Genomic DNA, 14307 nt, shown 5'->3' on the forward strand with positions numbered 1-14307 from the left:
TTGACAGCACTGATGGGCACTGGCAGCACTGGTAGGCAGTGATTGGCTGCAATGATGGGCAGCACTGGTGGGCACTGGCAGCACTGATGGGCAATGTTGGGGTCAATGTCCCTTTTAACAGAAGCCAGTTATCGGCTCTCTTCTTTTCTTCTCAGGCTGTCAATGTGAGGAAAGAAAAGCAGATAACCGGCTTCTGTTTACATCCTGTGATCAGCTGTCATTGGCTGTCAGCTGATCACGTAGTTATGTGCTGCTGTGATTGGCCCTTTACCCCGATCTGTGATCAGCCGAGTCCAAAGGACTCAGCAATGACAGAACACAGCGCGCAGCGTGAGCACAGGAGGACGACCTCCCGGCATTCTAAGCCAGCGCTGTAACCGTCTTACGGCTATAGCGCGGGCGGGAACTGGTTAAATAATGCTCTTGCTATAGGTCTAGGCTATTTATGTACCCCCCCTAAAGCCTGGCAGAAAAATTCCCAGTGATGGCACTATCCCATCCTGCCTTGTTGCTAAGATGTTGCTAAGACACTCCCCACCGAGTGAATGGGGAGCAGGTGTGTTAAATTTTGTGTTTATCGCTCTCACTCTCTCATGCTGGTCACAGGAAGTTCAACATGGCACCTCATGGCAAAGAACTCTCTGAGGATCTGAAAAAAAAAGAATTGTTGCTTTACATAAAGATGGACTAGGCAACCTGGGGCCCATTCGGTTGTTGCAGAACTACAAGTCTCATCATGCTTTTGGGAGTATTTGTAACTACCAGCCTTGCAATGCCTCATGGGAAGTGTAGTTCCTCAACAGCTGAAGGGCCCCAGGTTGCCTACCACTGGCCTAGGCTATAAGATTGCTAAGGCTCTGAAACTGAGCTGCAGCACGGTGGCCAACACCATACAGCGTTATAACAGGACAGGTTCCACTCAGAACAGGCCTTGCCATGGTCCACCAAAGAAGTTGAGGTCACGTGCTCAGCGTCATATCCAGAGGTTGTCTTTGGGAAATAGACGTGTGAGTGCTGCCGGCATTGCTGCAGAGGTTGTAGGGGTGGGGAGTAAGGATGAGCTCAGGTGTGTTCACATACGCCATGTGCAGAGCCCACCAGGAAGTCGGTGCAGCGCTGCGCTAATTACAGGAAGTGAGACATTGCCTGATCTCTGCAGCCACGCATCGGGGCAATGTCTCACTGCCTGTGATTAGCTCAGTGCTGCGCCGACTTCCTGGTGGGCTCTGCACATGCTGTACGCGAACACGCCTGAGCTCATCCTTAGTCAGCCTGTCAGTGCTCAGACCATACGCTGCACACTGCATCAAACTGGTCTGCATGGCTGTCGTCCCAGAAGGAAGCCTCTTCTAAAGATGAGGCACAAGAAACACCACAAACAGTTTGCTGAAGACAAGCAGGCTAAGGACATGGATTACCGCAACCATGTCCTGTGGTCTGATGAGACCAAGATAAACTTATTTGGTTCAGATGGTGACAAGCGTGTGTGGTGGCAACCAGTTTAGGAGGACAAAAACAAGTGTGTCTTGTCTACAGTCAAGCATGGTGGTGGGAGTGTCATGATCTGGGGCTACATGAGTGCTGCCGGCACTGGGGAGCTACAGTTCATTGAGGGAACCATGAATGCCAACATGTACTGTGACATACTGAAGCAGAGCATGATTCCCTCCCTTCAGAGACTGGGCCGCAGGGCAGTATTCCAACATGATAACCACCCCAAACACACCTCCAAGAACACCACTGCCTTGCTAAAGAAGCTGAGGGTAAAGGTGATGGACTGGCCAAGTATGTCTCCAGACCTGAACCCTAGTGAGCATCTGTGGGCATCCTCAAACGGAAGGTGGAGGGGCGCAAGGTCTCCAACATCCACCAGCTCCGTGATGTCCTCATAGAGGAGGGGAAGAGGACTCCAGTGACATCCTGTGAAGCTCTGGTGACCTCCATGCCCAAGAGGGTTAAGTCAGTGCTGGAAAACAATGGTGGCCACACAAAATATTGACACTTTGGGCCCAATTTGGATATCTTCACTTGGGGGTGTACTGACTTTTTCTTTCCAGCGGTTTAGACATTATTAGCTGTGTGTTTAGTTATTTTGAGGGGACAGCAAATTTACACTGTTATACAAGCTGTACACTCACTACTTTACATTGTAGACAAGTGTCATTTCTTCAGTGTTGTCACATGAAAAGAGAGAAGAAAAGATTTACAAAAAATGTGAGTGAGGGGGTACCGACTTTTGTGAATTTAATATATGTGTGTGTGTGTGTATATATATATATATATATATATATATATCTATATCTATATATATAGATATAGATATATATAAATAATATAGGTGATCCTGCACAGGTGGGCCATCCTGTAGCAGTAAATGTGCTGTACGACGGTCTGGAAGCTGCTCTCATGTAGGTAAAGAAATAAAAGAATCTGATTGGCTGTTGATTGCGCAGTGAAAAAAGTACTCCGACGGGGATCTGTTCAAATAACATACAATACTGGTACCAGCATCCCAAAAGGAAATATAAACACAAAAAGTTTGGAGGTAAGGCACTTTTGCGGCACCAAATATTGAAAGAAAAATAAGAAAAGGTGTTCTAAAAAAATATACAAATTTATTTCATATACATTACACAAAATATAAAAAATAGTCAAACATTTAATACAATTCCCTATGGTCTATAATTGACACCTATTGCCTAAACGCAGGTGACAATCTCTTTAAAGACCAAAAGAGGTTCCATCCCAGTATGTTCAACATGTTTCGCCATGATCGGCTTCTTCAGGAACAAGGGAGTAGAGATATTCATATCACAGAACAGCAAATATGTTACTCTTTAAACTATACATAAAAAGAAAAAAAGAAAAATCAATGCACAAGAAAAACGCATCAAATTTACAAATTATTAATAAATAACAAAACAACAACCATGAAAAACAATGATATAGTGTCAAAAATTGCAAGTGCATGGAGTGGGGGAGAGAGAGAGAAAAAAAAAAAAAACAACCCCATCCCTCCCAAGGCCCAGATATTAAAACCTCCCCTTACCTCCAAAAAAAGGGGAAAAAATAAACATCTACACCAAATGGGATTGATCTTCCTCACACAATGTTTTCCATTGATCCACATAGCAGACAATGCCGGTCTGCCCTCATATATGGCCAGGGAGACCCGCAGAGAGGGTAATAATTATTACAACTGTCTCTGAAAAATATACATAAAATAGTGCCTGAGTAAACTGTGAAATAAAGCTACTTTCCAGATCATTAAGACATAAGGATGCAAGCAGGTGAAGATCCCACCCAGGTCATCATTAAAGGGAACACACCTACCCACCTTATGGATCAGTTACATAGAGTGGCTGTATATCAGGGAGCTTGGGAAAAGGGCAAAAGATCCTCAAAGGGTTAATATCCACCGGATCTAATAGGAAACAAATAGCAAACAAATATATAATCCCCGCAGGATTATTGTGCTACTATGGCCCCATAGACCATGAAAAAAACGCAAAAAACGCATAAAGACGCATCATGAACTTCAAAGTATAGAAGTCTCTCACCTCTTCACGGCTTTGGGCTATAAATGTTCAGATTGAACCACTGGCTCACAATTTAGGACAGCAAACAAAGGGAAAGGAGGAAGGGGAGCAGAGGATTAGCACCCCCGCTCCCAAACACAGCAGACCCACAGCGTCCAAACTGGACCAGATCCTATCCACCTTGCAATGTAAAAAATAAACAGAATTATATAAAGTATGGCCCCTAAGGGCACACAAACAGGTATGCTCTGCAAATACTTATACAAAGTAGCCACAGAACTGCCTTTTTACCTGACAACACCACGCAGGATGGAACTCCCAAGCTTCCAAACACTCCCAGCCTATCACATGGCAGGCCAGGTTTAAATAGCCCTCTCCATGGGGCCAAAACTTGACATGTGACGTCACATTGTCATGGCGCCAAGCTGACACAGTGGGAGGACTTCCTGGGTCATCAAACTACCGCAGGGACCTGAAATGAACATAATATTGTAACTTTGATGCGTTTTTCTTGTGCATTGATTTTTCTTTTTTCTTTTTATGTATAGTTTAAAGAGTAACATATTTGCTGTTCTGTGATATGAATATCTCTACTCCCTTGTTCCTGAAGAAGCCGATCATGGCGAAACATGTTGAACATACTGGGATGGAACCGCTTTTGGTCTTTAAAGAGAATGTCACCTGCGTTTAGGCAATAGGTGTCAATTATAGACCATAGGGAATTGTATTAAATGTTTGACTATTTTTTATATTTTGTGTAATGTATATGAACTAAATTTGTATATTTTTTTAGAACACCTTTTCTTATTTTTCTTTCAATATTTGGTGCCGCAAAAGTCCCTTACCTCCAAACTTTTTGTGTTGATTGCGCAGTGTTCATGTTCCAATGTTGCCTAGCTGCTGATGAATGTAGAAATGTCCGATGACAGGTACTCTTCATGGGGATTTCTATTTTTCTTCCCTTTCAGTCTCAATTTCAGCCATGACAGCTCCTTCCTGTGCAGTTCCAGTGATAAAGGCACCGTTCATATCTTCGCTTTGAAGGACACCAAGCTCAACCGCCGATCTGCGTATGTACCATGTAACTCTGGAAGCTCCCTTCTCCGCCTTCTCTCTATAATTTTTGTTGGAGAAATGATTTAGAAGAAGTGACAGTTTATTAAGTTTAGAAGTGACAGTTTATTAAATCCTCCCTCCGGCCTTCTCTTCAGTCTTGCACAGTTGTAGCCGCTCCTCTCTTGGACTGAAATGGCTTCCTCTGATTTCACTGCACACTGTGAGCTTCTCACCATGTGCATTAGAAGCGGCAGCAAGTCAAATGCAGCTCCGCCTCATTTCCTGGCTGAAGGATGTACACATCATTTTGCGCTTATCTCCCCAGCCTGACTGCCACTGGCCCCGCCTCCTTCGTTCATTGGATGTCAGTTTTTTTCAATCAGGGAGGCTCAGCATCACATATGGGCGTGGCCTATCTAAGTACAGCCTACCTAGAAACGCCCCCTCCTCCAGACTGACACCCACCTATCAAGGTATTCTGATATTGGCATAACTCCTCCCACTACTTGCATTAGCACTGAGGCTTGGCATCATGTGTGGGCGGTCTTCATGCAAATTAAGATTGCCTAGGAATGCCCACTCTTCCAGGCTGACACCTGCCCTTCAAAGCATTTTGATATTTTCATAACTCCTCCCACTGCTTCCATCAGGGCTGAGGACTCATGAGAGGAGCACTGAGGCCAGGTGCTGGGATTTCAGTCATGTGACTGGCCTCTCGTCCAATCACGTCCTGCTTTAGGCACAGAGCAGTCAACGTGTCTTGGCATACTCCTCATAGCAATCTGATTTTCATGAATGACCTGTATAAATAATTAACCCTTATAGTGGTTGTAAAACCTTCCATATCCTCAGTGAAGTGATTGGCCCTCAGGTGATACACAGAGATTTAAAAAAAAAGAAAGCCTCCTACATAAGTTGTACCTGTTTATCTACAGCCGTCTTTCCCCTACAGCCATTCAAAGTGCAGAATTTACACAGGATCTCTCAGCTCTGGAAAGCAGTGGGGGGCAGAGAGCTGACATTTCATCAGTGAGGAGGATTCTGAGAGCTGATTGGAGGGAAGGGACACCCCACTCCCTCCCCCCTTTACACAGCAAACAGGAACAGAGTTGAGGAAATGACTCGCTGATAGTAGAGAGAAGTGACATTCAGTGCTCTGGACTGAGACAAGTACACACTATAGAGGGATATGCTTTCTTCATTTTTCATATCTGAGGTTTACAGCCATGTAAAAGCAGTTGTAATGCTTAATTTGTGTTTTATTTTTTATTTTTTATATATGTATTGCAAATTACACATTAAATTGTGGAAGTTGTGACTATAGGTAATCATATACAGTGCCTTACATTTTCCGATGATGGAGCATATGGAGCAGAGATCAGCGTCACTAGTTGCTAGGCAGAATGGAGAAATGCTGTTTACATGGCATTTCCTCCATTCAGCCGTCCCGAGAGACGATCGCGGGTATGCCCGCGGCAATCGAGTCCGCGGGTCCCGCGACTGGACTCACGGGGGTCCCGACCAGCGCGGGAGCACGCCGGCGGCGGCGCGCTCCCGATGGCAGGGCGGCATTGAAGATTGGACGTACCTGTACGCCAATATGCCTGCCCGTGCCATTCTGTCGACGTACATCGTTGTGCGCTGGTCGGGAACCGGTTAAACATGATGCTGAAAACATGTGAATGGGTTTGTTTCTTCTTTGATATTTATTTCTGATCGGCTTTCTTTCTTTTGCCCCCAGTTTGGCACGTGTGGGGAAGGTAGGTCCTATGATCGGGCAGTACGTGGACTCGCAGTGGAGCTTGGCCAGTTTCACCGTCCCGGCAGAGTCCGCCTGCATCTGCGCCTTTGGGAAGAATACCTCCAAAAATGTCAACTCTGTGATAGGTGAGTGCGGCTCATCTCTTCTTATGTCTTAGGCAAACCGTAGATGTATCCGGTCCCTGCTCATCCAGCCAAATTTCCATCCAGGTATGGCCGATTCAAAGGATAAGTTCCACCACTACAAAACGTGTAACATGTTCCAGCATCTGCAGCCTCTCCCCCCTGCTACAATATGACAGTGGGCCGGGGATCTTCTTCACGCACCTGCTGTCACTATTTGAAAACAGCCCACACGGCTGGATCATTCTTTCACAGTTTCCTGTGAATGAATGCCTACAAGTACCATCAGCCATTGAGGCTGACGGCTGGTATTTTTCAATGAGGGGGGTCACTGCATAGTCCATTGATTCTTCCTGCTCTCAGGTAACTGTCTGCCCATATGAGGTACAAGCAAACCGCTGTCCCAAGAGTCTGCAGGAGCCAGACATTGCACCCACAATCTGCTGGTGCAATGCTCTGCAGGCTCTTTATAAAAAATACACATTTTTTTTACCTACAAAAAAATGTGCATTTATAATTAAAAACAAAAAAAAAGGTAAACGTATCCTTTAACTACCCAGACCCCCCCCCCCCCCCCCCACTGACCCCGACAATGGGTCACCGTTGCCTCCCACTGGCAGCAAAGATGGGGCATTGTTTTTTTCCCACTGACATCAGGAACTTTTCTACTCTACAGTAAACTGGCCCTTTTGTTTAAAAAGTTTGGAGACCCCTTGGTTTAACTGAATACACAGGAGGGTCAGTGATATGAAAAGGATAACTCAAACCTACCAATCAGAAATGACTTTGAGTCAGTTTAGAACAGTTAGACAAAATGTAAGATGTGTTTGGATAGGTTGTCTTGGGTTATTGCACTTTGTCAGTGTTGGCCATAGATGGATCAAAATTGGGCCGGTTCAGTAGGGACCAGCCTAATTTGGATTCAACTATAGCCATTCCCACTTGACAGGAGTTGATCTAACAATTGACTTTTGCTAAGTAGGGATGTTGTAAATTTTTCATAGGACTAGTTGTCCTAGACTTCTATGGAGGCTTTGGCTGTCCTAGACTTCTATGGAGGCTTTGGTTGTCCTGGCTTCTATGGTGGCTTTGGTTGTCCTAGACTTCCATGGAGGCTTTGGTTGTCCTAGACTTCTATGGTGGCTTTGGTTGTCCTAGACTTCTATGGTGGCTTTGGTTGTCCTAGACTTCCATGGAGGCTTTGGTTGTCCTAGATTTCTATGGAGGTTTTGGTTGTCCTAGATTTCTATGGAGGCTTTGGTTGTCCTAGACATCCATGGAGGCTTTGGTTGTCCTAGACTTCTATGGAGGCTTTGGCTGTCCTAGACTTCTATGGAGGCTTTGGTTGTCCTGGCTTCTATGGTGGCTTTGGTTGTCCTAGACTTCTATGGTGGCTTTGGTTGTACTAGACTTCCATGGAGGCTTTAGTTGTCCTAGATTTCTATGGAGGTTTTGGTTGTCCTAGATTTCTATGGAGGCTTTGGTTGTCCTGGCTTCTATGGAGGCTTTGGTTGTCTTAGACTTCTGTGGAAGCTTTGGTTGTCTTGGCTTCTGTGTAGGCTTTTGTTGTCCTAGACTTCCATGGAGGCTTTGGTTGTCCTAGACTTCTGTGGAGGCTTTGGTTGTCCTAGACTTCCGTGGAGGCTTTAGTTGTCCTAGACTTCTCCATGGAAGTCTAGGACAACCAAGGCTCCATAGAAGTCTAGGATAACCAAAGCCTCCATAGACGTCTAGGACAACCAAAGCCTCCATGAAAGTCTAGGACAACCAAAGCCTCCATGAAAGTCTAGGACAACCAAAGCCTCCATGAAAGTCTAGGACAACCAAAGCCTCCATGAAAGTCTAGGACAACCAAAGCCTCCATGGAAGTCTAGGACAACCAAAGCCTCCATGGAAGTCTAGGACAGCCAAAACCTCCATGGAAGTCTAGGACAACCAAAGCCTCCATAGGTTTTGGTTGTCCTAGACTCCTATGGAGGTTTTGGTTGTCCTAGACTTCTATGGAGGCTTTGGTTGTCCTAGACTTCTTTGTTTACGGCATTGTTCGGGACTCCACACAGCCGGGGGATTTGGTGTGACGGATGGTCGCCCCGGTCTCCTGGTTGGACGGGAGACCCTGGCAGAGCAGCGGAAGGTGGCGGGAGAGTAGAATAGTGTCCCCACAAACACAGTTTGGTTTTTACCAAAGACATGGAGCAGAATACATTTTTGGGCTAAATTTATGAAGAAATTTGATTTTATTGGGTAGGTTTTATACCAGAAAGTAGAAAATATAATTTTCTTTTTAATATTTTCTGACTTTTACCATTTGACCTCCCTACATACATTTACTGCGGCAGGGTGGCCCAGCTGTGCAAAATCACGTACCTGTACGTGATTTCGTGCACACGGTTTAGGGGACGCACGCGGGCTGCTCTCACTGTGATTGGACACAGCAGGAGCCAAGCAGCAGGACGCCGTGATGGCCGCCGCAACCCGCTGATCGTTCAGAAGAGAACGGGAGCAGCGGTGTGCCGATATAAACAAAGCACACCGCTGCCTTGTCAGGGAGGAAAAGAGAGATCTCCTGTTTCTGCTAAGCTGAATCATAAACTCTCTCTTTTCCTCCAGTGAACCTGTCCCCCACACAGAGAAAACACCTCCCCTTTGATCGCCCCTGGTGTTAACCCCTTCCCTGCCAGTGCCATTTATACAGTGACAGTGCATTTTGTTTAACGCTTATCACTGTATTGGTGTCACTGGTTCCCACAAAGTGTCACTTAGTGTCAGATTTGTCTGCCGCAATGATGCAGTCCCGCTAAAAATCAGATCGCCACCATTACCTGTAAAAAGAAAAAGTCCCTAAATCCATCCTGTGGTTTGTAGACGCAATAACTTTTGCGCAAACCAATCAATATACACTCATTTGGATTTTTTTTAACAAAAATATATAGCAGAATACATATTGGCCTAAATTAATGGATAAATTAGATTTTTTTTTACTTTTTTTTGGGGGGGGGGGGGGATATTTTATAGCAGAAAGTAAAAAATATTGTTTTAAAAAAAAAAAAATTGTTTCTCTTTTTTTTCTTATAGCGCAAAAAAATAATAACCGCAGAGGTGATCAAATACCACCAAAAGAAAGTTCTATTTGTGTGAAAAAAATTATACAAATGTAATTTCTGTACAGCATTGTATGACCGCGCAATTGTGAGTTAAAGTAGCACAGTGCTGAATAGCAAACAATGGCCTGGTCGTGCAGGGGGGTAAAACCATCCAGAGGTGAAGTGGTTAAAGTGAAGGTTCAGTTGGGCATTAAACTAGTTTGGGGGGGGGGGGGGTCACAGAGACGGAGTAAGGGGAAATGCCGATTTGTTGTGCCCTGAGGTTCATTGATTGTCTCCCCCTTCACAGCGGTCTGTGTGGACGGGACATTTCACAAGTACGTCTTCACCCCGGAGGGAAACTGTAACCGTGAGGCCTTTGACGTGTATTTGGACATCTGCGATGATGACGTTTTTTAATCAGCAATGACAACGGGCCACAGAGGGGACACACCGGCTATGGACACTGGCCACGGAGGGGACACACACCGGCCACGGACGGGACCCGTGGGGACATTGGACACTAATGCTGTCTTCATCACAGTATTATTATTATTATTGTATATAGACTGGATGGGACTGTGTGAATATTTATAAATCTCATAGTGATGAATGCAATTAGAAAGAAGTGACGATGGATAGAATATTATACTAGAATACATCATATTTAAAATAAAATAAAAAAAAATGAATTTTTGGCTTCCTGTCATTTATTTATTAAAGGGCCAGCTCCAGCCAATTGGAACGGCTTGAGATTTGCAAATCATTACATTCTGACACAAGTCCATCTAGTCCAGGGGGAGGCAACCTGGGGGCCCCCCAGCTGTTGCAGAACTACCACCATGCCTCTGGGAGTCATTTTAACTGCCAGCCTTGCAATGCCTCATGGGAAATGTAGTTTTACAACAGCTGAAGGGCCCCAGGTTGCCTCCCCCTGATCTAGTTCAAGCAATTAAAGGTGGAAAAAAAAAACAAGATTTGGGGTTGTATTTGGCTGGACTGGTCTGAAGAGCTAACCTTCATTGTCATTAGAAAGGCCGGTATGGACGGGGGGTTTTGGCTTATGTCAGTGTTATCAGTATGAGACGCTTGTAAGATCGCTCCGAATTTATTAATGGCATCATCTGACCTCCTTCAGACGTGAACACAAACTCATCACCGGGCCTAATAGAGCAGCCCCTGCTGGACTGCAGTTCTTTTCTAGCTAAGCTGACTCTTGCAAAAGGTGCAGGTTGACCCCTGACCATCGGAGTGAATCTGAACTCTGATTTGCAGAGAAAAAATTCTGTTTCCAGTCTGTATTCTTCATCCAGAAATATCCCTTCTATGTATGGCAGCCTCCTCCAAATCTAAATTTTTTTTAAAAAATTTTTTTTGCTGCTGTGATCCAACTTCTTGTTTAAAGAGCAACTACGCTTGTTCTCCAGGGTCCCAATGTGTGTAGCAATGTAGCCACCTCCTCCTGCTCACTCCTGAGAGGGGCTAGGAACTATGGACTAATGCACTGGGTATTATGGTCTAGGGAATATGGACTGGGTATGATGGTCTAGGGACTATGGACTAGGTATTATGGACTGGGTACTATGGTCTACGTACTATGGACTAGGTATTGTGGACTTTGGACTGGGTACTAGGGTCTAGGGACTATGGACTGGGTACTATAGTGTAGGGACTATGGACTGGATACTATGGTCTAGGGACTATGAACTGGGCACTATGGACTGTGGACTGGGTACTATGGTATAGGTACTATGGACTGGGTACTATGGTCAAGGGACTATGGACTGGTACTATGGTATAGGTACTATGGACTGTGGACTGGGTACTATGGTCTAGGTACTATGGACTGGGTACTATGGTCTAGGGACTATGGACTGGGTACCATGGTTTAGGGACAACGGACTGGGTACTATGATCTAGGGACTATGGACTGGGTACTATGGTCTAGGTACTATGAATTATGGACTGGGTACTATGGTCTAGGGACTATGGTCTAGGTACTATGAACTATGGACTGGGTACTATGGTTTATGGACTATGGACTGAGTACTATGGTCTAAGTACTATGGACTGGGTACTATGGACTGTGCACTGGGTACTATGGTCTAGGTCAGGGGTCTCAAACTGGCGGCCCTCCAGCTGTTTCAAAACTACAAGTCCCATCATGCCTCTGCCTGTGGTAACCATGATTGTAACTGTCAGCCTTGCAATGCCTCATGGGACTTGTAGTTTTGCAACAGCTGGATGGCCACCAGTTTGAGATCCCTGGTCTAGGTACTATGGACTATGGATTGAGTACTATGGTATAGGGACTATGGACTGGGTACTATGGACTATGGATTGGGTACTATGGTATAGGGACTATGGACAGGGTACCATGGTCTAGGTACTATGGACTGGGTACTATAATCTAGGTCAGTGTTTCTCAACTCCAGTCTTCAAGGCGCCCCCACCAGGTCATGTTTTCAGGATTTCCCTCAGATGAAAAGGCTGTTGTAATTACTAAGGAGGTGAAACTGATCAAATCACCAGTGCAAAACAATGGAGAGACTGAAAACATGACCTGTTGGGGTGCCTTGAGGACTGGAGTTGAGAAACACTGGTCTAGGTACTATGGTCTAGGTCAGGGGTGCCCAACCTTTTTATGAGCGAGGGCCACTTAAGCAAATTGGTAACCAGTCGCGGGGCCACAATGAGCGGAGCGGGTGGATGACAGGTCATGGCTACTCTATAGGCACTCCAATCCGATCCACCCAGATGGAAGGGGGCGAATTTCCTTCAATTTTTTTTATCAGATTTTTAGGATCAGATTGGAGGCAGGCGGGAGTAAGCGGACAAAAGTCTGTTTACATCTACCACTCTGTAGAGGTGAATTGAGGGTGCGATTGGGTAGGGCCAATCGTGTGAAAAGGACCTAAACTGCTTTCACACTGATGTGCTGCGGTTTACCCACACCACGGGTGCACCTGTTTCTATCCTGCGGGTTAACGGAACTTTGCCATAGACTTTGCCTGTGGCAAAAGCCGGCGCTGTACAGGAAGCATCGGCTTATGGGGCTCTGCTCTGCAGCCGCTTTCTTCCTCTACCACCAGCTTCATTCACAACACTGATGCTGTGATTTGACAGGTCGGCAACATGCGATTTGGGCTTGCTAACCCGCCATTCCAGAGCAAGAGGTCACGGGCCACATCAGAGGGCTCCGCGGGCCACTGGTTGGCCACCCCTGGTCTAGGTACTATGGACTTGGTGCAATGGACTGGGTGCTATGGTCTAGGTAATATGGACTGGGTGCTATGGTCTAGGGGCTATGTACTGGGTGCTATGGTCTAGGTACAATGGACTGGGTGCTATGGTCTAGGGCAGTGATGGCAAACATTGGCACCCCAGATATTTTGGAACTACATTTCCCATGATGCTCAGCTACACTGCAGAGAGCATCAGCATCATGGGAAATGTAGTTTCAAAACATCTGGGGTGCCAAGGTTCGCCATCACTGGTCTAGGGGCTATGGACTGGGTGCTATGGTCTAGGGGCTATGGACTTGGTGCTATGGTCTAGGTAGTATGGAATGGGTGCTATGGTCTAGGTAGGATGGACTGAGTGCTATGGTCTAGGTAGGATGGACTGAGTGCTATGGTTTAGGTAGTATGGACTGGGTGCTATGGTCTAGGTAGGATGGACTGGGTGCTATGGTCTAGGTGGTATGGACTGCTTGATATGGTCTAGGTAGTATGGACTGGGTGCTATGGTCTAGGTAGTATGGACTGGGTGCTATGGTCTAGGCAGTATGGACTGGGTGCTATGGTCTAGGCAGTATGGACTGGGTGCTATGGTCTAGGTAATATGGACTGGGTGCTATGGTCTAGGTAATATGGACTGGGTGCTATGGTGTAGGTAGTATGGACTGGGTGCTATTGTCTAGGTACTATCTAGGTACTATGGACTGAGTGCTATGGTCTAGGTAGTATGGACTGGGTGCTATGGTCTAGGTACTATGGTCTAGGAAGTATGGACTGCGTGCTATGTTCTAGGTAGTATGGAGTGGGTACTATGGTCTAGGTAATATGGACTGGGTGCTATGGTCTAGGTAGTATGGACTGGGTGCTATGGTCTAGGTACTATGGTCTAGGTAATATGGACTGGGTGCTATGGTCTAGGTAATATGGACTGGGTGCTATGGTCTAGGTAATATGGACTGGGTGCTATGGTCTAGGTAATATGGACTGGGTGCTATGGTGTAGGTAGTATGGACTGGGTGCTATTGTCTAGGTACTATGGTCTAGGTAGTATGGACTGGGTGCTATGGTCTAGGTAATATGGGCTGGGTGCTATGGCCTAGGGACTATGGACTGGGTGCTATGGTCTAGGTACTATGGACTGGGTGCTATGGTCTAGGGCAGCCTTTCTCAACCTTTTCAACACAGAGGAACCCTTGAAATAGTGCTCTGGTCTCAGGGGAACCCTTGTTAAAAAGGAGAAATCTACCACTCATGATATATTAGTTTGATGGTCAGTGGGAAGAATGGTCCTTACACTTATGGTCATTGGGAAGAATTACCTCCTTACAGATAGCTAAAAAGATCAATGGTGTGTGTGGGGGAACTTATCTGAGAGCCAGAAATTGCCCAATACTGAAGGAACCCTTAGCAACCTCTGGAGGAACTCTAGGGTTCCACGGAACCCTGGTTGAGAATCACTGGTCTAGGAGCTATGGACTGGGTGCTATTGTCTAGGTGCTATGGTCT

The 14307-nt window shown here is 45.8% G+C and overlaps 1 protein-coding gene across 1 annotated transcript in view; it reads left to right on the forward strand.

Annotated features, from left to right (window-relative positions):
* Positions 1 to 10243, forward strand: part of WDR45 (WD repeat domain 45) — a 41800-nt gene extending 31557 nt beyond the window's left edge. Inside the window, exons 9-11 of the mRNA XM_077473208.1 lie at positions 4508 to 4609; positions 6337 to 6482; positions 9873 to 10243. Coding sequence (XP_077329334.1) covers positions 4508 to 4609; positions 6337 to 6482; positions 9873 to 9982 — 358 coding nt within the window. The 3' untranslated portion in view covers positions 9983 to 10243. The remainder of the gene's footprint in view (positions 1 to 4507; positions 4610 to 6336; positions 6483 to 9872) is intronic.
* Positions 10244 to 14307: the final 4064 nt, after the last annotated feature.

Source organism: Lithobates pipiens, unplaced genomic scaffold, assembly GCF_037356315.1.
Source record: "Lithobates pipiens isolate NorthernLeopardFrog02 unplaced genomic scaffold, aLitPip1_a1.2 Scaffold_1, whole genome shotgun sequence".
NCBI classification, from domain to species: Eukaryota; Metazoa; Chordata; class Amphibia; order Anura; family Ranidae; genus Lithobates; species Lithobates pipiens.